This window comes from Gopherus flavomarginatus, chromosome 16, assembly GCF_025201925.1.
Source record: "Gopherus flavomarginatus isolate rGopFla2 chromosome 16, rGopFla2.mat.asm, whole genome shotgun sequence".
NCBI lineage: Eukaryota > Metazoa > Chordata > Testudines > Testudinidae > Gopherus > Gopherus flavomarginatus.
Window position 1 is genome coordinate 339,786 of NC_066632.1, and position 25,076 is coordinate 364,861.

The 25,076-nt window shown below is 49.1% G+C and overlaps 1 protein-coding gene across 5 annotated transcripts; it reads right to left on the reverse strand.

The window, feature by feature from the left end:
* Positions 1 to 210: 210 nt before the first annotated feature.
* On the reverse strand, positions 211 to 25,042 carry ATP13A1 (ATPase 13A1). Of its 5 annotated transcripts, none has more exons than XM_050924807.1 (26): positions 24,751 to 25,042; positions 18,874 to 18,963; positions 18,336 to 18,526; positions 17,864 to 17,936; positions 17,080 to 17,235; positions 16,198 to 16,267; positions 15,397 to 15,503; positions 14,607 to 14,736; positions 14,262 to 14,317; positions 13,537 to 13,663; positions 13,142 to 13,279; positions 12,414 to 12,534; positions 10,797 to 10,954; positions 9,876 to 10,051; positions 9,283 to 9,393; positions 8,514 to 8,639; positions 7,912 to 8,020; positions 7,078 to 7,274; positions 6,477 to 6,573; positions 5,138 to 5,319; positions 4,383 to 4,497; positions 3,739 to 3,935; positions 3,093 to 3,235; positions 2,206 to 2,317; positions 1,642 to 1,785; positions 211 to 644 (listed from the first exon to the last, which is right to left on the reverse strand). In XM_050924807.1, exons 1-26 carry the CDS (start codon positions 25,030 to 25,032, stop codon positions 534 to 536), a joined length of 3,519 nt encoding a protein of 1,172 aa, XP_050780764.1. In that variant the 5' UTR covers positions 25,033 to 25,042; the 3' UTR covers positions 211 to 533. The 5 variants fall into 5 exon arrangements, with proteins under 5 accessions (XP_050780764.1, XP_050780763.1, XP_050780762.1 ...); XM_050924806.1 differs by having other exon boundaries at positions 5,126 to 5,319; XM_050924805.1 differs by having other exon boundaries at positions 7,861 to 8,020.
* Between the last annotated feature and the right edge of the window lie 34 nt (positions 25,043 to 25,076).

Consider the following 25,076-nt stretch of genomic DNA (forward strand, 5'->3'; position numbering starts at 1 on the left):
GTTGTTGATAGTGTCATACTAATTAAAACCAGCCTTTGTTCAAGCCCTCCTTGCATATTTATGACTAAGTGAACCTAGCTACTATTCCTGCTGTTTATTTCATAATTAAGGGACTCTTAAGTGTCTGAACCTCATGTAGGGGGAATAGCTGATAGTTTCTCAAAAGGTAAAGCGTTTACACTACTAGCCACCAAAATGAAATGCCAAATGTGTTTTAAAATACATTGATTCCAATTTAATTACCAAATTCTGTAAACACTTCCTCAAGCACAGGGCAATACAAACTCCCACTATGTCACAGGTCCTGGAAATGGTATTTCAAAGTGTATTGCCCCATGCAGCCTTGATTGTTACACCAAGTGGTCTCCAAGTGAGCTCATCAGATGGCTTTCCCAGGCCTGCTCCAGACCAGAGTTAAGTCACTGTCAAAAGAATAAAGATTCTTCTTGCAATCTGGAAGCGTGTCCCCATAGTGTTGTCCTTCACACTCATATACTCAGCACTGCTGGGATGTTGGAGGCTTGGAATCTGTTTCAGGAAGGCACTTTAAGTTTTGCACTCCCCAGCAGAAACTGAAGAATTCGGTCCACCACCAAGGCAAGGAAGAAGTCAGCCAGCAAGACCTGAGCAATCACAATCTTAAACTGAAAGGGAAGCAGCTCAGATTAGCCAAAAATAACTTAAGAACATTACAACAGGTTTTAACTGCTGGAAGTTTCAATAGAACTAACACTTTTAATGGGAGATTATTAAGGGCCAAGTGGGGCTTCAGCAAAATAAATGAACCAAGAGGGTGAATGGTGGCAAGTAAGCACCTATACAGAAGTGGACAGTCCAGTCCCTCTCAGGCAAAGTGAATTCTTGTCTCATGTGACCAGACCCAGAAGAGGAAGAGCAGGGGGACATGAAAAGCTCAGTAACTGCAGTGCTGCACTACTCAGGAATTTAAACCTGTCTAAAGCGAAGTAAATCTGTACAGAAAGTTCTGAGAGGCTGCTGCTGCTGCTGTGCCTCAGGGAGGATGCAGATCTTCAGAACCTCAGTGTGAGACCCAGCCACAGAGTCAAGTTGGGGAGAGTAACTCAGGTGTTCTTAGGTTAAGAGTATTTAGAACAAGTAGCTGTAGCTGTCTGAAAACAATTGCTTATCGTTCTCAAACACTGACCACACAAGCTACATTATGGAAAAGTTTCTGGAAGTCCATATGTAAGAAGTGTATTTTAAATCAAGTTTTATCTTTAAAAAGAAACACCCCTTAGAATCATAGAACCATAGGGTTAGAAGGGACCGCAAGAGTCATCCAGTGTAACCCCTTAGATGCCAGCTGAGTTTGGTTTGAACACAGGGGAATTCAGAACCCAAACTGATTCCTGTCCAAGAGAATGCCTGAGGGTCTAGTCTTCAGTACAAGGGTCTACTTTCCAATGAGCCTTGAGGAGCTGTAAGTGAAGCATGCAGTTGGGAATTTCACAGGTGCCTAAGCTGAGTTAGGTGTCAGAATCCCATTGAAATCAGTGGGCACCTAACTTCTTCAGGCCCCTTTGAAAGTCCTGCCTGTAGTAGTTCCATAGCATTGGTTTCTATAGTAGTTACTCCAGAAGAGTCTGCCAGCATGGAACACTCCCTCCTGTCCCTGCTCACCTCCATGGGGATTTCCACCAGCCCAAACTTTTCACTGAACTCTGGTGAGGAGCCTGTCAAAAGGCCCACAATGGCCAGTCCCGAAAGGATAATACTCCACAGTAGAGGTTTGTTCTCCCGCAGACTCTCCATAAAAGGGTGGCCCTGAAATGGCAAATGCAGCATTGAGACACCAGAAGACCTGCTGCAGCTCATCTTCACACGGTTCAGTGGGAGGCAGTTTTCAATGCCAAATTCACAAGCTTGTTTGAAAACAGGACAGGAATTCAGAGCATCAGTTCCCTGCCTGGGATACCAGATGTACAATTTGGGTCTCGCCTTGATGCATTCAGAACAGCTCTTTGTACATAAGCACACTTTTTCCAAACTCTCAGCGGATGTCTCTACTGAAGGATTTACGTCTGTGACACTGCAGTTAATAATTTAGACCAAATCTTTGTATCTCACAGCCACAGCGCTAAGCCCACATGGGTTTAAAAAAAAGTTCAGATTTGTAAACAGCTCAGTTCCTACAAGTGCATTTGCTTTGCTGTAACATTACAATTTTGTTCCTTCCCATCTTACCTTGTAATTAATGGTGAAGGTAGCCATCTGCATTGCCATTGACATGATGTAAACTGTGCTATTCACCAGGCTGGGCTCAAACTCCTTGTACAAATCCACAAACTCTTCTTTCCTTAAAAAAACCCCCAGACAAAGCCCCTTCTGATTAATGGAGCCCAGTTCTGGGATTTCAGAATAACTGGGACTAGGGCCAATTCATCAGCTGAAATTTTTGAAGACTTGAAGGGGAACCACTGTGATACTCTAGTCCAGTGGTCCCAAGTGTTTTCTGTCGCCTCTCCTCTTACCTGGCTGTGGCTGGGGGTCAGGTGCTGAAGCCGCAACCGGGATTGGAACCGTGGGCCAGAAGCCAAAGGCCAAGGCCAGGGCTGCAGCTGGGAGCCACGATGGGAGACCGAAGCCACCGCTGGAACAGAGCGGGGGGCTGGGTGGCGGTCCTTTCCCACTCCCATGGGGGCTGGCCCAGGCCCCACTGCACCCCCCCAAACGTTCCTCCATGCCCAACAGTTTGGAGACTCCCGATTTAATTTGACCTGCATAACGTAGGGCCCTAGCCTCACATTTAGTAATTTCTGCACCAAGCCCCTAACTTTGAGTATAGCATCTCTCAGGCTGATCCCCGGTCTTACTATAAAGAGTTCTGAACACAACTCTGCTAAATTGTCTGGTGACCTTCTTTAGATTTGCAAATCAAATCCACCTTTTTGCATATTTCCCTCCTTCCTACCAAATTTCAGATTAAGCAGGCAGGGGCTTCTAAGGGAAAATAAGAAGGAAAAACACCATGAAGGCAGCAGATTTTCCCTACGCCTTCCTTCCCTTGGTGCTCAGCCACAGCCTGAAGATAGGTGCTAACATTCTGTACTTCAGAAACAAGCAGCACTCACTTGGCAGAGCTGCGAGCCTGTGCACCATGGTACAGATACACTAGGCTAAGGAAATGGACGAGGAACTGCAGCAGCACCGTCAGAACAGTGTAGAGATTAAAGATATTGGGTAACGGACGCTCCTTGGAAAGTGTCTTCAGAGGCTGGAAACCAAAGAGGAAAGACACCAGGATTTAACAGATGGAAATATTGTACAAAGACGATGAAGCTGGCGCCACTGGCCAAGCTACCAGCAAGATCCCACCTGTGTCAACTGTGCCCATGAAATGCCCAACTCTTCCACTTCACACAGTGAGACCTTCAGCTGCATACTGCAGGCAACAGTGTATCCCAGGTGATTAATGCCTGCATCTCACCATGTGCTCTGGCACACTGAACAGAAATGCACTGTCTGTCTGAGCTCATTCTTAGACATTCCCTAAAGTGCTATGTGTTGGCCTCAGAAAGGCCTCCCATAGCCAGGATCTGGGGAAGAACAAAGTGACTCACTGCACATTCGGGGCAGGCAGGGAACTGGCTGGACAGCACTCACTGTAAGAACGGAAGAGCTGCTTTCCCTACCACATTCCTCACAAGAGAACCACAACCCTTCCCATTCCCTCCTTCGGAAGCACTCCCAGGTCCAGCAGGCCACCATGCAACATACCTTTGACCTGGAGATGAAGAGGAAGCAGCCAGCCAATAACAAACCCTGAAGTGTTGCTTGGAAGTCACTGAACTTCACTCCTTCCAGGTAAAGGACGCTCTGGCTGTATGCGAGGATCAAGGCATTCAAGGCCAGGATCTTAAACATTTGGAGTGTGGTCACTAACGTGCAGCGACCTTGCTTGATCACGTGGCAAACTGAAGAGCAAGAGGAAACAGCAGTTTGTCCTCAGGATGCAAGCAAGTTCTGTGGCTTCATCGGCACAGCCCCCTCCACTCACTAGGACCCAGCATGAGGGAGCTGCTATGAGGGCAAGCAGCTCACCTTTCCCTTAACCCTCATGGGTCATGGTCACTCAGTGCAGTCAGTTTCCATCTCCAAGCTGGAAAATCCACACGGGGAAATGAAAGCTAGGAATATGGGAAGCCCCCTCTTGGCCTCACTATTTTAGGCGTTTCTTCCCAGTAAGAGTCAGTGTTTGAATCATCCTTTTCCCCACCTCACCCAAAGCCCCCCTGCCTTTGCTGAGGGCCTGTTCTGATTCATCCTGGAGATGCATCCATGCTGCTCTCTTCATCTGAGTAGGATGGGTCACCAGCCGAGGAGCAATGCTACAGTGCAGACCTGCTCCCGTTGCTACTTACTGCACTGAATGGAGGAGAGCTTCGATGTAAAGGGAGCAGCGATGCTGGCGTCGCCCAGTTTCACAACAGGCACGTGGTCCTCTTCCAAATCCTTCAGGACCTGGCTGATCCGCTCCTGGTTTGCAGTGAGAGAGGAGGAGACATTTCATTATCACAGACTGGGATAACAGGGAGACTTGCATCATCTCGACCCAGCCCTGATCCTTGCTCTGAGCAGCTCTCCACACTGCCAGGCCCTTAGACAGCCCCTCCGCATACACCCATGAGCCGGCTGCAGACATCTTGTGACTGAACCACCTCCTGGAGGCCTGTCAGCCGACACCCACCAGTGTAATTTTCGGGGCAGGGAGGAGAAAGGCTGGGCGTGTGGACTCCCCTGGGCAGAACTGGAAACGTGAAGGCTGGTTTATGGATCCATGAAAGGACAATATTGTCATGGGCAGCTGCTGCAAGTCTGACCAGAATGAGCCTGCACTGGTGGGGGCTCAGGAACAGGACAACTCCCTCTAGCTTTGACTTCCTTTCTGGCCTGAGAAGCCTTCCAGATGTACCGAATGGAGGGCACGCAGGGCCTCGCTGCAATCAGAATTACATTCCTAGGGTGTCCTGCCACTTCCAATTCAAGAATTAAAAATAAAAGCCCCAGCGAGCTGGGTGGGGGTGAGGTGTGTGTACACGCCAGGGAAGTGGACAGAGTGAGCCACTGAACCTGGAAGTGGGGAGGGGCTGGGATCCAGGCAGACCTGGTTACCAACCCGTTGGATGGCCAGTTGCTCTTCTCTTTGGGACATGACCCTGTGCTTGGCGGCGCGGGAGGTGGGCTTCACGGCACTGCTCCCCATGGCAGGCAAGGCGGGTCTCCCATCGGTGGGTCCATCGCGAGGTCTCTTTTTCCGCTCAGGGAGTCTCTCGGGAGCATTTGCCAGCAGCGCCACCCCTGTAAGACCAAAATGTCAGCTGCAGGAAAAGAAAGGTGAAAAAACCCCAACTGGCAAAATGACTTCGCCAAGCGGGAACCCTTAGCTCCCAACGGCAGTTGCCCTTCACAGTCCACCTTAGAGCGGTGCAGAGCAAACATACGAAGGGGAAGGCAGCACTTGTTACTACAGGGGACTGGGACTTCTGGGCTCCAGTCCTATCTCTGTGCGACCTTAGACAAGGTGGGTGAGCTGACCTGAAGAACTTTGTGTCAGCGTGAGAGTTGGTCTCTCTCTCTCACCAAAAGAAGTTGGTCCAATAAAAGATATCCCCTCCCCTGCCTTGTGTGTCATATCCTGGGACCACCAGGGCTACCGTTACAGACATTTCCACATCTGTAAATGGGAATGCAGTAATAACCCCGGCCTCAGTAAAGCTCTCGTCACCTCTGAAGGAAAGTTTTCAGTATTATCTAGGAGTCAGTACTGAAGGCACTAAAGCCACGGCCTATATCCAAGGGACCGTAGCTGGCCACTCTCCTAGGTAGAAATACACCGCATTACTCAGCTCAGCCTTATTTTGCTAAGGGAGACAGAACAGAATAAAAAAAGGTGGGGGGGAGGGGGCAACAATTGGAGCATTCTCACCAAATGATTTCACAGAAGGCATTTTCTGAACCAACTGAAACAAGAATCTCGAAAGTTTAGATTAATCCGGATTTAGGGATGTCTCCGATTCAGAATGCAGGATTGATACACAGTCTGGTTTCCCAGGGAGGTCCCAGACTGGGGTGCCCATCAGGCATGTTACCCTCAGGGGCTGAAGCAGCAGCAGAGGAGTGGGGGAAGAAGTCGCTCCATAAAGTGCTCCCAGGGTAACTGCTTTGTAGCCAGTTTTTCCCCTCTAGGTAAGGCTCATGCTATGCAGAAGCAGAAGCTGTGTGTGTATTTCGCCAGCCTACTGCTCATTTCACTCCCTGGGGAGAGACGATGCCGCTCCTAATGGGGTCTGCCAGATTAATTACTGACCAATCCCAGCTGAGAAAATCCCCAGTAAATAAGTAAGTCCCTAGAGATGCCTGCGGCTGGGTCCAAATGCTGAATTTGGCACCCAGAGATACAAGCCAAACCCAGGAAGCCACACACACCTTCCTCCTCATTATATGCTTAGACTCACCCACATCTGCATGCTTCAGGGCTCCAACGTCGTTAGTTCCATCCCCACACATCAGCGTGACAAAGCCAAGCCCCTTTAATGTTGTGATGACAAACTCCTGCAGTGAGAAGTGCCCAGTCAGGAACAAACGCCTGCCCAAGCTACTGGGACTCTGTGTGCCAGGTACCAAAATGGGCTGGGGCACACGCTGAAAAGCACCTTGTTAAATACCCTTTTTGAGCATCCCCAGTCTTATGCCTCACCGGATTTTTACTACTGGTGCTAAGGACTCAGATCAGAGGGCTCCTTTACAGTGAACAAGACAGGAAATCATGCAGCTGACGTGCCACCTACAGCTCTCAATATTCACCCCTCTGCATCTGCTGAACTAAGTAATTCAGCAGAGGACCAAGGGCTGAGCTCCAGTTAAAATGAATGCGAGTGGCAGGTGCTGAACCCCCCAGACTCTTGGACTCCCCTAGTGTGCTGGAGTCATTCCGGATTTGGGAACGCAGGTAAGGTTTGTGCTGTTACTGCTAGTAGGTAGGACGCACCGAGACAGGGGAGACCCCAGTCCTACAGCACTGAGATTGTAAATTTACAAAGGACTGGAGCATCTCACCTTTTGTTTTGGTTCCACTCTGGCAAACACCTGAACATGGGGTATGAGCTTCAACAATTGCTGTCTGCTCGCAGTCTGCAGGTAACAGAGCCCTTCCCCCGTAACACACAGGTTGTGACGTGTCAGCTCTTGCAGGGAATGTGGAAAGATGGGGAGTGTGGTGGTACCATCAATGGACTGCCACTGCCAGCAGGAGTCTGAAAGAGAGTGCAGGCAGGGTTGGGAGTCAGCACGGACACTGCCACACAGGACTCGGGGGGGTGCAGAGCCAGGTGTCTGCAGCACCTCATCACTATGGACTAGCTCCCCTAGTGAAAGCTGGCACATTGCCAGAGAGCAGGGTCAGTGTGCACTGGGGGACCGCCTGCTTTCCCCCATGATATCAATGGGACTTATATGGCCCCTCTGTCAGACGGAACCTGAGTGCCTCAGAGTCCTTAGTGACTTTATCCTCACAGTCCCCAGGGAGGCAGGGCAGTGCTACAGACAGGGGAGGAGGTGTAAAAAGCTGACTTGTCCAAGGTTATGCAGGAGTCTGCAGCAGAGCTAGAAACCAAACCAAGTCCCTAACCACCACTGCGCCCCAGCCTGCCAGCTGCTGTTACTTAGGTGCTCAGACCCCCTGGTAGCCCATACGCACACTGCTCCTGCCAGCTCTGTTTGTGACCTGCTCGGAGATGTGTGGAGGAAGGCCCCGCGGAGGGGCAGTGGATTATCTGGGACTCTCGGCAGCAAAGTCATTACGCTTTCTGCCACCAGAGGTCAGTGTTACACCCCAGTGACCTGTGCAGGCAGCCATCAGAGCAGGCCCGTTGTCGGCCTGGGATCCATCACCTTTACTGTGGGGGGGCTGCAGGATGAGGGTGTGATCCTTCTGGATGAAATGGAGTTCTTGGGCCACATGGCAGGCAGTGAGCGGATTGTCCCCTGTGATCATCACTACCTGAGAGAGGGAAACAGGTGGGGTCACATGAGGTTACCGAGGTCGCGCACAATGCACATGGCCCTAGTCACAGAGAACAGAGAGACGTTCCTGGATGCTGACCAGGTCCCATCTGAGACACTAATGATCACAGAAGCTTTGTACAGCACCTTGTCCAGAAATCCAACCACCAGGGGCAAGGCAGAGCCCCGACCCATCGTAATATTTATATCAAGACTGGGTGTTTTGCTAAGATGGCTGCTCTGGGAATTACATTGGGGCAGGTCTCTGGCCTGTGCCCTGCAGGGGGTCAGACTAGATGATCACAGAGGTCCCTTCTGGCTTTGGACTCCACAAATGGCCCACAGCTCAGGGCAGGAGCTGCCCCTCCCACGCCCCGCAATCCTGGAAGAGGCTTGTACCAGCCCAGTAGCTCAGGCGTCTGCACGGCCCCAGGAGCTCAGTCACAAGAGAAGCAGTTTGCAGGAGCTCATTCCCTCCTGCAGACACTCACATGGTGCGATGCATTCTGGATCTCCCAGATGACGGGCTTGGAATCAGCTTTGAGAGGACAGGAGACCACGATGAAGCCGACAAATCTCAGGTCACACTCCAGAGCCTCGCGTTTGAACTCTCGCACCTTCCACGGAAAAGAACCACCCTGGAGTGTTACACGCCATCACACGAGCAATGAGACCCCCGTCCCGACTGGGAATGCCAGGGGCAGCTGGAGGTGCATGGAATGATTCCGGATTGTCCCTCTGCTGTCGAGAGACAGCGTCCTCCTTGGTAATACAGTCACCTCCCCACTTTCTGAGCCTCCCAACTCTCCTCCCACAGGCATGTGATCTCTGTTTTACAAGTGGGGAAATGAGGCACGGGCAGGCAGAGCAAGTTGCCCAAGGTTACACAAGAAGTCAGTGCTAGAACTGAAAACAGAAACCAGGAGACTGAGCCACAGTCCCTTGGATCTAACAAGCAAATAAATAAAATAAAATCAACAGGATTCAGGTATAAAAACCCAAAGCAGTTACAGGTTCATCTGTGACTGATGACAATCGTCTCCCCATGAGGTGTCTGTGCCACCCCCTCTCGTGGGCACCTTCCTTTGGGTGGGTGCTCTGACTTTAGGGGGCCAGGCACAGAGCCAAGGGAGCAGGAACAATTTTTATAGTGGGGGTGCTGCTGATGGAAACCACGTATTTGGATTATTACTAACACTTCAAGCCAGGGAGTGCGGCAGCACCCGTATTTCCAGCACCACTATATGGAGCCGAGCGTACCTGCTGATGAGTGAGATGCCCCAGCTCTTTGTAGCCAAGTGCGAGAACCCTTGCCCCCTCACGTGAGATTTCTGTGTGCATGGTGCGGTAGCTGCTCGGGCACTGAGAGAACTGCAGAAAAAGTGGGTGGGGGGAACCAGCGTGTAAAACACTGTACGCAGGTTACAATGCTTCATATCAAATACGCTATGAAGCAGAGGCACCTCCATGCCTGAGCAGGGGTGAGGCAAATGGGGAGCTCAAAGCAGCAGCAAATATCCCCACCGAGAGCAGGAGAGTGACTTTATTGGATATTCACCCTTCTGTTGCCATTCGTATTTGCAGGCCTGAGAACAGCACAGCATGGCCAAGAACATCACACACTGAGCCACCCTTGATTTAACAGGGATTAATGTTAAGCCTCTGCAGTGGAGACTGTTTTTACATGGGAAGAGGGGGCGTCTGGGCCCGTTTTCAGGACATAATTCAGGTTCTGGATTTGAGGATGGAGTCACACAAACCCAGGCAAGCTTGTAGACACCCCATGAACTGATTCCCATTTTAGGACACTCCTCGCTGGCTTAAAGCCCATTCCTTGCGTGTGCTGTGCTCACCATTGCATGCAGGGTCTCTGGGGCCCCTTTCACAGCTGCAATGTAACAGAGATCAGTCGAGCCAATCTTCTCATATGATGCCAAGACGGACATTCTTTTCAGGGCACTGGCAAAATGAAAGCGCTGGTGAATTTTCAGTCCCTGAGTTTTAATACTTCTGGGGAAAACCTTCTCATCTGTAAACAAACAGATCGGGAAATCCTGAAAGGTTTCTCAGCATTGCAAGCAGCATCACTTCCCTCAGCTCCCAGGAGTGAATCATTCACTAAGAACAAACAAGTCTCCCCACCCAAGGCTTGCAGCATGGTGATGATGGCAGTTCTGGCCCCAGTGACTGAGGGATAGAATTGCTGGGATGATTACTGTGGATCAGAACAGAGAGCTGCTTCTGAACATGCCACATCTGCAGCACGAGGTGGATTTCTAGATTTAGGCTACACCTACACGAGGAGCTGGGGTGTGATACCCAGCTCGCATACACATGCTGGCTCAGGTCTAGATAGGGGTAGCTGCTATAGCACGGGCAGCAGCAGCACATCTTAGCCATGCCAAGTGCAACCCACCTGATCCCCACGTACATACTCACTTGCTGCCAGTGCTTCTGCAGCTATCCTATTTCTTACTGAGCTAGTGGAAGTGTACTTTAACAGCCTGCGTGCACATATCGTCCCTGCGGAGATCCTGTACAGGGTCTCTTGCAGCCCTTCCACAGCAGTGCCAAAACACTCACCAGCGCTTATGTAGGGCAAAGCTCACCCCACGCAGAGGACTACAAAGCCCACAAAAGCATACAAAGAGGGGTGAATTTCCCGCACAGGAATGAAATTGGAAGGAGCAGCTTTATCATCACTAATATCCACACACACACGTGGTACCAGTTTGTGCAAGTAGACACACATAGGAATTGGCCATTGTCTCTACCTTTGGTCAGAGTCCAATCCACAGCCGTCAGCATTGCTTTCTCTAGCGGATCTCCCACCAACGTCCCGTCATCCAACTGGACCAACGAATGGCAAGTTGCGATCACTCGGTGGGTTTCTACAGGAATGTCAGACACTGGCGTCACCTCCTTCCCGTCCCTACGGTGGGGAGACACTACGTTAATAGGCTTGGACAGGCTGTCAAAGCCATACGTGTTCTACAATTTCTCCAAGCAAATAATTAGTGTCCCAGTGTCCTAAACTGTTAGAGCTTCTCACGCCAACAGCAAAGCTGTGGGAAAGCTGGCCCAGTGACTCAGCTTCTCGATGCTGCAACTACAGCCACTGCCCCTGAGCAATCCCAATTGAGCAGATTCCTCAAAAAAGAGGCCTTAATTGGAGCACCCAAGAAGTGCTGCTCAAGGCAACTGAATACACGTGTAACACATGACCCTGTCTAGCTGGGTCTGCACAGACAGACGTGCTACACACCGGCCTGTCTAGCTGGGTCTGCGTGTAAAACACCACCCTGTCTAGCTGGATCTGCTCACACAGACGTGTATCGTACTTAGATTACATTCATGTGCAGCCTCCAAAGGGGTTTTTCTAATGCAAGAAGTCATTCTGAACTGCTCTCTCCACACAGCCCCCTGCGTGCGAGGCAACAGGCAGAACAGATGGGGGGGAGAGTGAGGGATACACATATGCCAGGCTGGTTATGTCACCTGGGCAATGTCCCACCCTCACTGTAGCCAATTAACAGACTCCCAGGACAAGAGAGGCTTTAAAGCATTTCTCAGAAGCCTGAGAACAAGTGGGCACGAAATCACAAGTGTTTGTGGTTTACAACAGCTGCACCGGCTGAACATTCATGGTGACCCTCTGACTAGAGTGCATGGGTATCACTCAGCCTCACTCACCAGGGTCTTGTTCATTCTATAAGTAACTGCTCCAACCCCTGAAATATTTTGGTTACGGTGATTTTACACATTTATTTTCCACATGTTCCACAGCGTGAGGACTTCTGACTCCTCGGTGCACAAGTCACAACATTCCCATAATCCGAGAGGTAAGATTTAAAATGAAATAAACCAGAGGGGGTTCTCTACGAGGGACTCTGCCATTGAGGCGGGGCTTCAGGGCGGGCGCTGCAGGTTGGTGCAGAAAGGCACAGAGGGTTTTAGCAATTAAGAACATATTTATGAAATCCCAGAAGAACCAAATTTAAGGGCTCTGATGTGGCAAATTGCTGCACAAGTGCCATAGCCAGAGAACCTGCAGGATTCCCCTTCCCCTAGCCTAGAACCCACTTCTGGCTCATCTCCTTCACTTCCCCTAATTCATCCTGTCTTCCCCACTGGACTGGTACTTCGCCTCCAGCTGAGGGAAGCTCTCACTGCGGCTGGAGCCTAGGCCTCCATTGTTCAAATTCACCCACATTTGATTACTTGGCTACACAGGATTTGGTACTTTGGATCACTGGCCCACCCAGTTGTGCATCCTGGCTCTGACAGGGCCCACTACCAGACGCTAAAAAGGCAGTGAACCCCCCATCACACCCTGAGACGACTGTAAAATATGGTTAACGTTACCCATGGGAACCCATCCCATGGCTTACCTGAGCCCAGCCACACCTCTTACCACCAGGTGGTCACTGGTGAGGGTGCCAGTTTTGTCAAAGCAACAAACCTGAACTTTCCCAGCAAAGGGAATTCGGAAAGGTTCAGTACAGTACACATCTGAAAGAGAGGAGATGGAACCCTGCAATGAATCACAGAGACACAGCAGGGGCACGTTGGGGTTTGCAGCCACCTAGAATCTTTTCCACAACATACAAGCCAAAAACCCTGGTGCTCAGCCACAATTTATCTAACAACCTCAAACCTTCTGCTCTGTAGCTTGTGAAGTTACAGTCAGATTTAACGACAAAGGGGTGTGGAAGAGCAGTGATAGGTTTGGAGACCATTTACCCATCGCTACGGGTCGGAACACTTGTTGAAACAGCAACTGAACCTGGATTTTTGAGTGGAAGCCAGTTTCCCCCATGCACTCTACTTAGGAGCTATTTCCAAGTTTCAAAACAGTGTGACCCACCTCCACCCGACCCTGAGAGTCACCTCCCTGCTTTGAATGACACAGGAATCCTGCAGACACTCACACAGCACACACGGCGAACAGGCGGGCATGGGAGCCAACCCAGTTATTGCTATTTGGAGAGAGGAGACTGCCATGGCGTATAAAAGCCAGCAATTTCACACACTGCACGTGGCCACGTGCTGCAGTCCTGGGGATACGGGACACCAGAGTGCAGAGTGTTTCTATTCCTGCTTGGGGCTCAGTACTTACAGAGCTTGGCCAGGGCAATGAGGGAGGTGTTGACAGCCAGAGAAAGTTCTATGGGAAGCTCAGGTGGAACTACTGACGTCAGTATTAAAGTGCACTCCAGGAAGAGTTTGTATCGATTCCTGCTGGAGTCCTTGGTGCCTACAAAATACAACCAGAGAAATGCTGCCTCTCAGCTCCGGACAAGGTGCCACACAACGACAAATGGATGCGTCAGGGGGCACAAACTACTGAGGAATATGGGAGAAAAATGGAATGAGCCATGGCTCAAGCCCACACATGGAAACAGCCCAGCGTCTTCAGCTACCATCCCCTCCCTTCCCCGCCAATACACCAATAGCTACTCCTACACTCCTGGCAAAAGCTGGCTCCCAGGACGAGGTGCAAGGAGAGCTCACCTTCAATCCACACGTATGCTGCAGCAGCAATGGCAAAGACCAGAAGGAACAGGATGAAAATAAAGGTCTCCAAGTTGTTGGCTGTCACTCTCTTTACCCCAAAGAGGATTGTTCGCAGCAGCTTTCCCTGAAAGGAGAACTGCCTTCAATGCAAGAAGCTAGTTCTGCAGCATGCAGTACAGTTTCTTGTAAAATACATGACAAATGTATAAACTCAAGATACCCTGCATTCTGATTTTCTGCTGCATGTGATGCATTCCGTTCACTGGGCCGCTGCCAGCGATAGCCAGTGCAGCACCATCCACGGGCAGGATTTTAGCATGCTAATCAGTTGTAGGTCAGTTAAGTGTGTTTCTCACTGCTTTTTATTTAAGTGTCCTTGACTTTCCATCCATTAGATTTTTAAAAAGTGTATTACCTTGCACTTGTCTGGTGTTTACAGAACACACCTCAACACCCATGGCCAGTAACTGCTATTACACAGCAATTTGTTCAAAGTCCTAGTGACTCAGTGGCACTCAGGATTAAAGCCCTGGAATCCTGACTCGGAGCCCTGTGTTCTATCCTCTAGACCATTCCATCCGCCCACCCACAACAAAGGAATTCCAAGAACCAACCTAACTGTTCCGAACAGGTGAGTAATTGTGTCACCCTGATTTGAATTTCTCTCCAGCAATTATCAGAACTACCTCCCTTAAATGGGCGTTCTCTCATGCATTTCTTACCTGAGATGTGTTGAATCCAGTCCTCAGAACGTATGCCACACACCCGTTATCGACAGCTGGAACAGGAGCAGTAACAGCAGCATTAAGCTTAGCAGAGATCTTTTTTATACACACATTATAGCTAGAACAAAATTAGGGCTCCATGTTCCTCTCACCCTCCAGGAGAACATGGTGGCCTTCAGCAAAAGATTATTTCATTTTAACACTCAGTTTAAGCTGCCATCTAAAAGGACGGGGCAGGGTGACAAACTCAGCACTATCACCCAGAAGCTACATTGTTTAAAAGGAGTGGGCCAGGCCATGGCGTTCCATCTGACCAAAGCCGCCTGCTTGGCAAGTACGTACGTTTCAGTCCCGTGCTGGCTTTCTGGGGTGGAATGTGCTGCACAACCTTTGTTCCTCCAAATATGATGTGCAGTTTGCCGTCTGTCTGCATGTCCAGGACATGCTCTGGATTGAGATCCTCAATAGGCTCCTGAATGAGAGAATTCAGGACTCAGAGAAGCAGGACTTATTTCCAGTTAGCTGCCAACAACTGGACTCATAACATTCCTCTACGGTCCAATCTCCATGAGGCACTCTCAGCTCCTCTGTGAGCAGTCTGCAGGAGCTGACTCTGGACTTGAGCAGGATACGTAGCTCCTGCCTTTGTCCTAGCTCCGATGCCTGGTACCCATGAGAATCCTGAGGTCAGAGGATTTACTCACACTTGGATCACCAGCCTCAGCAGGAAGGCTATTCACTATGTGATTTTATCATGTTTAAATCATGCACTAGCATAAAAACAAGGGAGATTCACTGGGTTTGAAGCTCTCTGTGCTCATCCCTCCCCTGTCTGCCCAGTCAAAGCAGCCCAGACTGGGAATGTGGGGGAGTGGTGGCTGTGCCCACACACTGCAATCCAGTCCCAGAGGCCGCAGCCACAGCCAGACGAAACAGAGAGTCTGTTTTTCATTTACTAGATCATCAGTCATGGATAACACTCAACAGACCTCGATTTTCTGGGCCAGAGTTTACACAAAGATTGATCTGCATCTATAAACCCTGTGCTGTTTAGATGCTGCGGTGGCTGGAATGAAACTTGGTGCATAAACAACGGAGACGTAACAAGCATTACTGAGGACCTGTCTCTCACCTTCATCTGAGGCACGGACTCTCCAGTCAGCATGGCTTCATCCACAATGCACTTTCCACGGAGCAAGAGCACATCGCATGGCACTAGGTTCTCATGAGGAGATCGGCCTGAAATCACGAGAGCAAAGCTTAGAAGTGGCCCATTGTGAGAACTGGCCATTGTTAGCCCGTTTGTCTGGCAAGATGCAATTCCCCTTTGCTTTGGCTGAGATGTGAAGGATTTCTAAGGGCAAGTCGCACTTGCAAGTTCCCAAATCTGTCCCATGACCTTCACCAAAACACCAGCTTTGATGTGAACCAGAAGTGTCATAAAACCTGAGATAGCCTGAAACTAGAGGGATTTAAAAGTAAAGGAGCACAGTTCTTACTGCCATTCAAGCTTTAGACTGGGGACAACAGCCCTGGGGCAATGCAATCTAAAAAAGAGTCACAGTACAGGGGTGGGGACAGCATCCTGTTCCCCCTCATCCTCCATCCCCATCCTCAGCTTTTGGATGGAACTTTCCATTCTTAGAACCTCTGATCTGAAGTAGGGCAGCTGTGGCTGATTTTAGTCCTAATATTTAGACTCCAATCTTGGAGAATAAAGTCAGAGATCTGTGGGATTGGAACTTGAAGGACTCTCTCTCAGGCCTGTGAGTTTTCAGCCATTCACGGGCATTTAAAGATTCTTTGCTGGAATTTTGATGGACATTTTGACTGGGCTGAATTGTAAATGTAATTGATCTCAGTCAATACATGCATGTAGAAGTGATGCAATTTTATAAGGGCTTTTGATTGTGTCAAGCATGCAGGCTGTTACCAATGGAAACAATATCCCCTGGGATGATCTCATCACTGGAAATGGGACGCCACTTCCGGTTTCTGTAACCCTGCAGAACAAAAGCAATGTGAGAAAGGGCACTGGGATACTTGAGGACGGGTACTAGAGAAATGTATGACAGGAGAGAGCGATAGATGACAAAACAGCTACAGCAGAAGCCCAGCTCTGCACATAAATAGGGAATCTGCATAAACGGTCTTCTCAGCCCAGCTATCCACAAACCATCCCTGCGTTTGCAGTTTGAAATTTCCCATTACTACTCCTTAGAAGCGCAGAGTTGAAGTCTCTTGCTCTTCCTTGGGCACAGAGTGTTTTGTTGCTGTAGGTGCTCATTCTGTGTGTGTTTCTGTCTGTATATTTATATATAAAATATCATTTTATATGTGTAACACACAAGAATCACATTCATTTTCCAAACAGATACAAGAAAAAAAAAGTACCAAAGGAGGAGGGGACCAAATTTTGGGACCTTGAGCTGAGCTGGGCTCTTTTGGAATTGTTCCCAATCAATCGTCTTTCCCCCAGCTGAGCACCCACAGATGCATGACATAATCCTGCTGTTTTATAATAAATCTGAACTTTAAAAAAAAACTAAAACTATTCAGAGGAAAAGGCCGAAGACTCAGAATAACTAGGCAAGAGTTAAACAAGTGCATGCAAAGGCAACAGATGTCAAAAGGCAAACTGGACATAAGAAAAGAGGAAACACAGGAATGTCTTGTTGCTCCCTCAGCAAGGTGTGTCTATTTAGAGTGTAAACTCTGCTCTTTCTTACAGGCCATGTCTAAAGGGCCTTGCATGTTCTTGGGCTCTATATTAAATTCCCCAGTTTCTGATCATCATCCCTCTGCACTCATTTACCTGAATCATGTATGGCTTGTTACCCATTTTTCGAATCTCTGACATATTTCTCATTTGCTGTTGGACCAGAGAAGCTTCAAATGCCACCAACATGGAGAGAGTGAAGACACTGTAGTACCAATATTCATCCAGGCACCAGAGACCCACACAGAACACCTGGAGGAAACAGATGTGGAGGCCATTCCAGCACTCACCCCATAAAGAAGCTAACATGTCCCTGAGAACTCAGGTTCATCAGCACATCCTGTACTGTTCACATGCTTGGACACTAGAATGTCATTGTAACAGCCCAGCAAGAGGAAACAGCCAATTTTTTTTTTATTTATTTATTTTTTTTTTTAGAGCCAGTGAAGAGTGTTGGCTTGCTGGGGATTGTACTCCTTCGTTCTCGACAGAATAGATACAGTCTGTGCACTGACAAGGCAAACGCCACCTCTACATGCTGCTTTGCTAATGCACTTCTGCCCTGACTCAGAGGGCCAGAAGGGCATTCTCTAGCCTCGGTCTTTGGCGTTTCTGCTGAGGCTACCAAAGGGGACGGTTCATGCCAGCTACGATGGGCTCTGGATCACACACTGGACGGTCAGTTATGACTGACCAAAGATATGTCAGCTCTTCTCCCCAGAATAATAAAGTCTCCCCCTAGTAGACATTGCAGTGTATGAACGGTGCATTTTTGGCTTTTGGAAACAGCCAGCCATTTCAGATTCCCAAACTATCATTGCAGATTGGAGGGAATTCCCTTCTTTGCACCCTGGGGACAACAGTTACAGCTTTTGTTTACCTGAAAGACGAAGAAAGGGGCCGTGGCTCTCTCTTTAAAGAGTTCCAAGAACTCCGGCACCACCATTTCTGCCCTGGGAAAGGATAAAATCTTGTTAATCTCGGTGTTCAGACCCCACGGCACCATCCCAACCCAAAAGCTATTGCAGCCTCTGGAGTATGAATGGGAGGTTTTGTTCCCCTTTGTACCAGAACATCTTTCCCTTCTCTTCATTACTCTTAGCTGTAAGGGATTTGAATCTGTAACCAGAGCTCTTTCAGGGGTAAACTCCAGACTTGATGCTACTGTAGGAAGGAGCTATCTCCTTCCTCTGGGGGATTAAGCTCCCAAAAACCTGATAATCTGGAGCAAGGACATTCAAAACCCAGTGCCTGGAACCCCCAGTCCCTGAAATCCTTGTTACTGAACATTATACATGGACAGTTTGATGCCTACAGCTTCTGGTAGCCCAGCTCCACCCCCACACACTCACTTGTTCGTGCCATATTTCTTCTCAGCCACTCGGATCTCTCTGTCCTCCTGGTAGCCTCGGGCACTCTGGTAATAGGAGAGGGGGTGCTCCACAGGGAAAGCCACAGGGAGAAACTGTTTCCTATCATCAACCTCGTAAGAGTACTTAATTTTCTGAAACTCAAAGGAAAGAACTTCCTGCCCATCTTCCCCCTGCAGGGATTATGCAGAAGGGAAGAGCATTTAGACTTACAGCAGGGTCACAGCACTTCACATATACTACAGGGAACTGCACTGGCTGGGTTAGATGGGACCAACTGGACATTTACAACTTTTGTTCCTAAACAACATTGTCTGTGAGACTACGGGTGTTAGTTACAAATGTTGCACTTTCTAAAACCTCTTAGTCCCCGCCTGTCAGGGATATCAGCTGGCTTTCAGCCAGGCTCTAAGGTTTTAATTTAAATTAGTGGCTTTGGAAAGGCATATACGTTTGCAAAGAAACAGCAGTTCCCAGGCAGCTGTCAGCTATTATAAAGAGCTGGAGTCTAAGTCTGTACCTGGTCTCGATGGAGTGGCACAAGCTCTGCAGATCCATTATTTGGGGTTGGCACAACTTTAGCTAATGTGGCTTTCCTAGGACTGGGTTCCTGAAAAACACAAAGCAAACATGCACTCTGTAAAGCAGGTCACAAGGTCAGTGGAAGCCAGGAGGGATCCATATACAGTCATTATGAGACACTGTGAGCAACACTCAAACACAGAAAACATTCCTCTATTTTTACTGGCTTATCTGGACTTTTCATTGATATTTTAAAACTATCCAGGAAAGAACAACGCTTGCAATAAAAATTACCCTGCATCCTGACCCCCCAAGGAAAGAATGAGTTCCTAGAGGGGAGGGGGGAAAGTGAAACAGAGGAATGAGATGAACTTTGTCCTGCCAACATGCTGCAGAGGATAGAAAAGTGAATGGGAATAACTGCACAGTTTGAGATTCTGAATGCAAAAACAATTAGTCACAACTCTTCCCAGCCTAGCAATTGTTGACGGTCAGGTCACATCTTGCTGGAAAGAAAGTTTCCCATAAATTTGATCAAGTCTCATATTTGATCAACAAACTCAATGTCCCATTAACTTTGACATGATCAACACAGTTGCTCCTCAAACCCGGGCCTCCACTTCTGAGTGCTCTAACGATGCCCAGTAAAAAACACAAGTATCATCAGAGCAATCTCAACCCTTCCCTGCATGCCTGGAGTTGCTATCATCTGTCTGTGGAAGGTCAGGGTGCACCTGGACCACTCTGTTGATGTGCCCCTCCCCACCCATCCTTAGGGAGCTGGGCACCTCACAGGACAGAGAAGACTTGGCTTTGCAGAGAGATGTTATTACATAGTTCTCTGTGACTGGCATGGATACATCTACATCCCTGCAATATCAGAAAACCTTTGGTGCTGCTTTAAACAAAAATCAAGATCCTGTTCCCAGAAATCTACCCTTTCCATTCTAACAAAAATCATAAGCCACGTTCAAACAATGTCAAATGCTCTCCCTTCTACTCAAGGCTCCTGAGCTAGATTAGTGCAAACCTCACTGGATTCACTCAACAGCTTGGGGACTCTAGCATGGAGGAACATAGGGAGCTGAGGGTTGTTATAACAAGCTCTGAAGTTTCTTGGTGAAGGACAGAGAGGGGAGACAGTTAAATTCAGACCCTTCATCATACTAGACTATTTTAAATGATTCCCTTGTTAACAGTTTCCCAGTTTTGTCACCAATCTTTGAGTTTTGTTTTCAGACATAAAGGAGAGAAAAGGCTGACTACAGCTTGTGTGGTGGGGAAGATGTAATCCAATGGTCCCTTCAGTTCCTTATGGGCAACAAACAGCTAAGTATTAGGAGAGAAACTTTCTGACAGTGAGATGTATTAGCCTGCAGAATCTCCTAAGGGGAGTGATGGAAGCCCTGTTGGGCAAACTAGGCAAAGGACCAGAGAACAATCCTGCCCTAGCCTCCAGGATCAGGAAAGTGGAATAGATGGAATCCAACAGAGCTTTTCCAGCTGCCTTTATAATGAAGTCTGTAATTGTCTCAACTGACATTTAGCAATATTGGGAGGGCATGTGAATAGACAACACCTTTTACTATATACTCATATACTTCTTCATGCAGCACACAGTCAACTTGTGGAACTCCTTACCTGAGGAGGTTGTGAAGGCTAGGACTATAACAGCATTTAAGAGAGAACTGGATAAATTCATGGTGGTAAAGTCCATCAATGGCTATTATCCAGGATGGGTAAGGAATGGTGTCCCTAGCCTCTGTTTGTCAGAGGGTGGAGATGGATGGCAGGAGAGAGATCACTTGATCATTGCCTGTTAGGTTGTGACGAACTGGGAATGTTCTTGATGTTTCCTCTGAATACTGTGTTGGTGCCTCAGTGTCCCCTATGCAGTTCTTAAGTACCTAGGTGGTGGGATAAGGGCATGTGATTGCTGAAGAGCAAAGGGCCAGTGCACCTAAATGCCTGGCACTCTGTCTCCTAGCAACTGATGGCCTGGGCCCCTCCTCTGCAAAGGTGTGAACTGAAGGTGTTGGAGACAAAGAGATCAGGTGACCTCCTGGCCCGGAAAAGGAGCTGAGCAGAGAGGAGGGGCTGCGGGGGGTTGTTAGTCTGGAGCTGGCTGGGGTCGAGGAGTGGAGGGCAGATGTGGGGGGTCTGGCTCACTGCCCCCCAGAATGGACCCGGCCGAGGTGTCCCGTTCGCTGTACCTACAAGCTCTGTTTTAGACCCTGTTCCTGTCATCGAATAAACCTCTGTTTTACTGGCTGGCTGAGTCACATCTGACTGCAAAGTGGGGGTGCAGAACCCTGCGGCTTCCCCAGGACCCCGCTGGGGCAGGCTCACTGTGGGAAGCGCACGGAGGGGCAGAGGATGCTGAATGCTCCAAGGAGAGACCCAGGAGGTGAAGACGTGTGAGCTTCTTGCCCTGAACAAGTCTGCTCCAAGGGAGAGGAGGCTCCCCAAAGTCCTGACTGGCTTGGTGGGGAGCAGTTCCAGAGCATCGCCCGGTGACTCCGTGACATAGGTTCACTCCCTCTGGGGCACCTGGCATGGTCACTGTCGGCAGACAGATACTGGGCTAGACGGACCTTTGGCCTGACCTGGTACAGCCGTTCTTATGAAAAAAGGAGGATCCATTGCTTAGAAAAAAGGCTTACAAGTGCAATAAAAGCATCTAATAATAAAAGGTAACTGACTAACAAGAAAAGCTCTGAGATGCTACTTTCCACATTACAGCAAGTTTCAGATTTTAGTTATGAACACATCGGAAATAAGAACATTGTCCCCTGGCATAAGGAAAATCTTATAAAACTCTGCCATGTCACATCTCAAACTCATGTTGACCAAAGGTTACCAGATTAATACCCTGAATGGATGATTGTGACAGCCCACTCACATCACAAGGAAACCATCAGAGCACACTCTACTTTTAGTTTCATTCTTGCAGCTCAACCCCAGCTAGCAGATTCTCTGTCAAAAGGGGATTTCCTTAATAAAAGGAATCAAGGGAAGCAACATTTTAACCCTTTTATTCTTCACATTTTCCTCTGGATCCAGCTGCACAGTTTGACCCAGACTTTTGTCAATTTAATCTGACATTATCCCAACATCTAAAAACAACATCCAAAACAATACAAAAGGGAAAGCACAAAGGGCAGAGAAATCTTCAACCTCATTGAGGGGTACTGCTGCAGCATGGCTGGGTGGAGGACTTTAGTAACTAGTCAAAGGCGTATGCACCTTCGTTGGTCAAATCTTGCCCCTACCCTGGCGGTCACAGCAGGAATGTTCCCAACACTGTTCTCCAAGGCTTTGTCAGTTTAAGTTTTCCACACGATGTAACTTCCACCCCAGTCCTGAAGAAACTAACCCACAGTCTAACAGATCTCAGAGCATTTTGCCAAATAATCTGCCTAGTTTTTCCTTTGCTCATTTTCATGCAATTACCTGCATGCAGGACCCCTTCAGCCACCCTGTTTCCTTGCTATTGACATTGTTAATTCCTGTAGCTCACGGTGATAAAGAGAACTATATTTGTAACATATACAGCTACCAAGGCCTTTGAATAACCACTGGGGATGCCAACTTTGGTTAGACAAATTCCTGGAGATTGCATCCCATGACATAATCTTTCATTAAAGATTGATCTTTAATTCGTGGAGACTCCAGGACAATCCTGGAGGGTTGGCAACACTAGTAACCACTGCCTGCAATCTAAAGCAGTAACAAGTTGCCTAATCAGTAACACTACCAGAGCACTGGGAAAACTCTAGGATACAGCCCACAGTGTTGGCAACCAGCTCCAAGGGCTCACTTGCTTTGAGAGCTCCTTGATTGTCTGAATAAATGCCCAAGATACAGCTACAGACCTATGCCAACTACTCTGGAGACTAGCTAATGAAGCTGTACCAGATGTTTTTTGCCGAGATGATTTGCAGTTAGACATGCAACTACTCCTAAGAGGAAGCTATACAGACAGTTACAGGAATTGCCATGAAGTGAGGCCAACTAGCCAGCCCAGTTACCACAGTGCCTCTCACTTCCCAGCAGCAGGAGGAACAACAAATATTGGCAAAGAAAGCTAAGCTGCACCCAGAGCAGTTCAGCTTTATAAAGCAACTTTTTTGTGCTAAAATAGTTATCACATCTGCAAGCAGGGCCAGCTCGGCCACACACACATCTCCCCTACTCGTCCCAAGTAAAAGCAGACCAGTTTCAATGGAGAGATATTTCTGTACAAGAAAATGTTTACTAACCCCCACCCATAATCATCCTCCCATTCTGTTTCACTTTCTGTCTCAAAGTGCACAGTGTTGCTAGATAGCTATTAAACCACTGCCATGTCACAGCAAATGAGTCATCCCTGTATACTCAACTGCCACCTCCTGCCTAAGAAGTGGCTGCATTTCCACAGTATGGGAAGCAACCCTGCTGGATAGTTACTGATATCCATGGTGGCCCTTCAGAAGTGATATTATTCATTATTGTTACTTTACACCTCTACAGCCTCTTCCATCCAGAAATTCTTCACACACAGCACCTGGAGATTGGAAGTGGCAGACAGCTCATGGCGAGCAGGGGAAGAATCCAAGCTCAAGACATTAGAGCAGCCTCCCACTATTATGTAGAGAGCCTAATGAACATTCCAATGTCCACACAGGACAGACGAGACCAAGCAGGGCAGAATCTCACTCAGAGCCTCCCAGACAATGGGCAGATCCATTCCAGCGTAAGAAAACTAAAGGCAAGTGGGGAGGGAGGTAACCCTATGTCAGAACATAAGAAGTCATACTGGGTCAGGCCAATGATCCATCAAGCTCAGTATCCTCTTTTCCAACAGATATTTCAGAGGAAATGAACAGAACAGGGCAGTTATCAAGTGAGCCATCCGCTGCCATCTAATCCCATCTTCTGGCTGTCAGAGGTTTAGGGACATGGAGAGCATGGGAGTGATCATCTTGGCTAACAGTGATTGATGGACCAACCCTTTCATTAATTTATCTAAGTCGTTTTTGAACTCAGTTATACTTTTGGCTTTCATGGCATCCCCTGGGTTACAGGTTCTCAACCTTTTTCTTTCTGAGGCCCCTGCAACATGCTATAAAAACTCCACAGCCCACCAGTGCCCCAACAACTGTTTTTCCTCTTTTAAAACGGGATGGATCACTTGATGATTATCTGTTCTGTTCATTCACTCTGAGGCACCCGACATTGGACTACATTAGGGTGACCAGACGTCCCAATAAAATCGGGACTGTCCCAATTTTGAGGAGTTTCTCCTGCGTCCCGACCAGAGTACAGTCGGGAGCCATTTGTCCCGATATTTTGTTTCCTGGTCTTCGGCAGCGAGTCCTTCAGTCGCGGACGGTCCTTGACGGTATTTCGGTGGTGGGGGCTTCTGCCTTTGGCAGCAAGGTTTATTACCAGTGCTATTTCGGCGGCGGAAGACCATCCGCCACTGAAGAACTCTCCGCCGAATTGCTGCCGAACTCCTGGACGAGTGACTATAAAAAACAAACAAAAACCCTGCAGCGGTCCCGATATTTTCCCCTTAACATCTGGTCACCCTGGGCTAGATCTGACCCAGTATGGCCGTTCCTAAGTTCTGAAAAGCCAGGGCCTGCGCTGGAGGGCAGCAAGCATGAGGACTGCCCAGGGCCCCACGCCACAGCGGGCCCCCAAAGCTAAGTTGTTCAGGCTTCGGCCCCAGGCGGCAGAGCTCAGAGCCCCGGGCTCAGCTAGTCCCACACTGGCCCTGCTCGCGGCCCAGGGGTCCCCAGGCCCTTGGCTGAGAACCGCCGCTGCCCTGGGCCCAATGGAGACCCTCGCACGTGGCGACCTTTGACCCCTCGCGCGCCCCGTGACTCACCCTGGCGCAGGTGAGCGCGCAGTGCGCGTGGACGGACCACAGCCCCGAGAGCGCGGTGAGCAGCTGCGCGACCCCGATGGCGGCGAGCGCCAGCAGCGCGGCCTCCTCCCCCTCCCCCCGGGCGGCCCAGACCCGGGGCCCCCACAGCCACAGCCAGGCCGGGTACAGCCCGGCCACGAACGGCAGGACGGTGCCGTGGAGGACCCGGGGCCGCCGCCGGTACAGGGTGACCGCAGAGACCAGCTCGTCCGCGGGGCCCGGAGCCGGACCGGCCACCGCCATCTTCCGGGAGCCCTCCTAGCAACGCGCCGCTTCCGCTTCCGCTT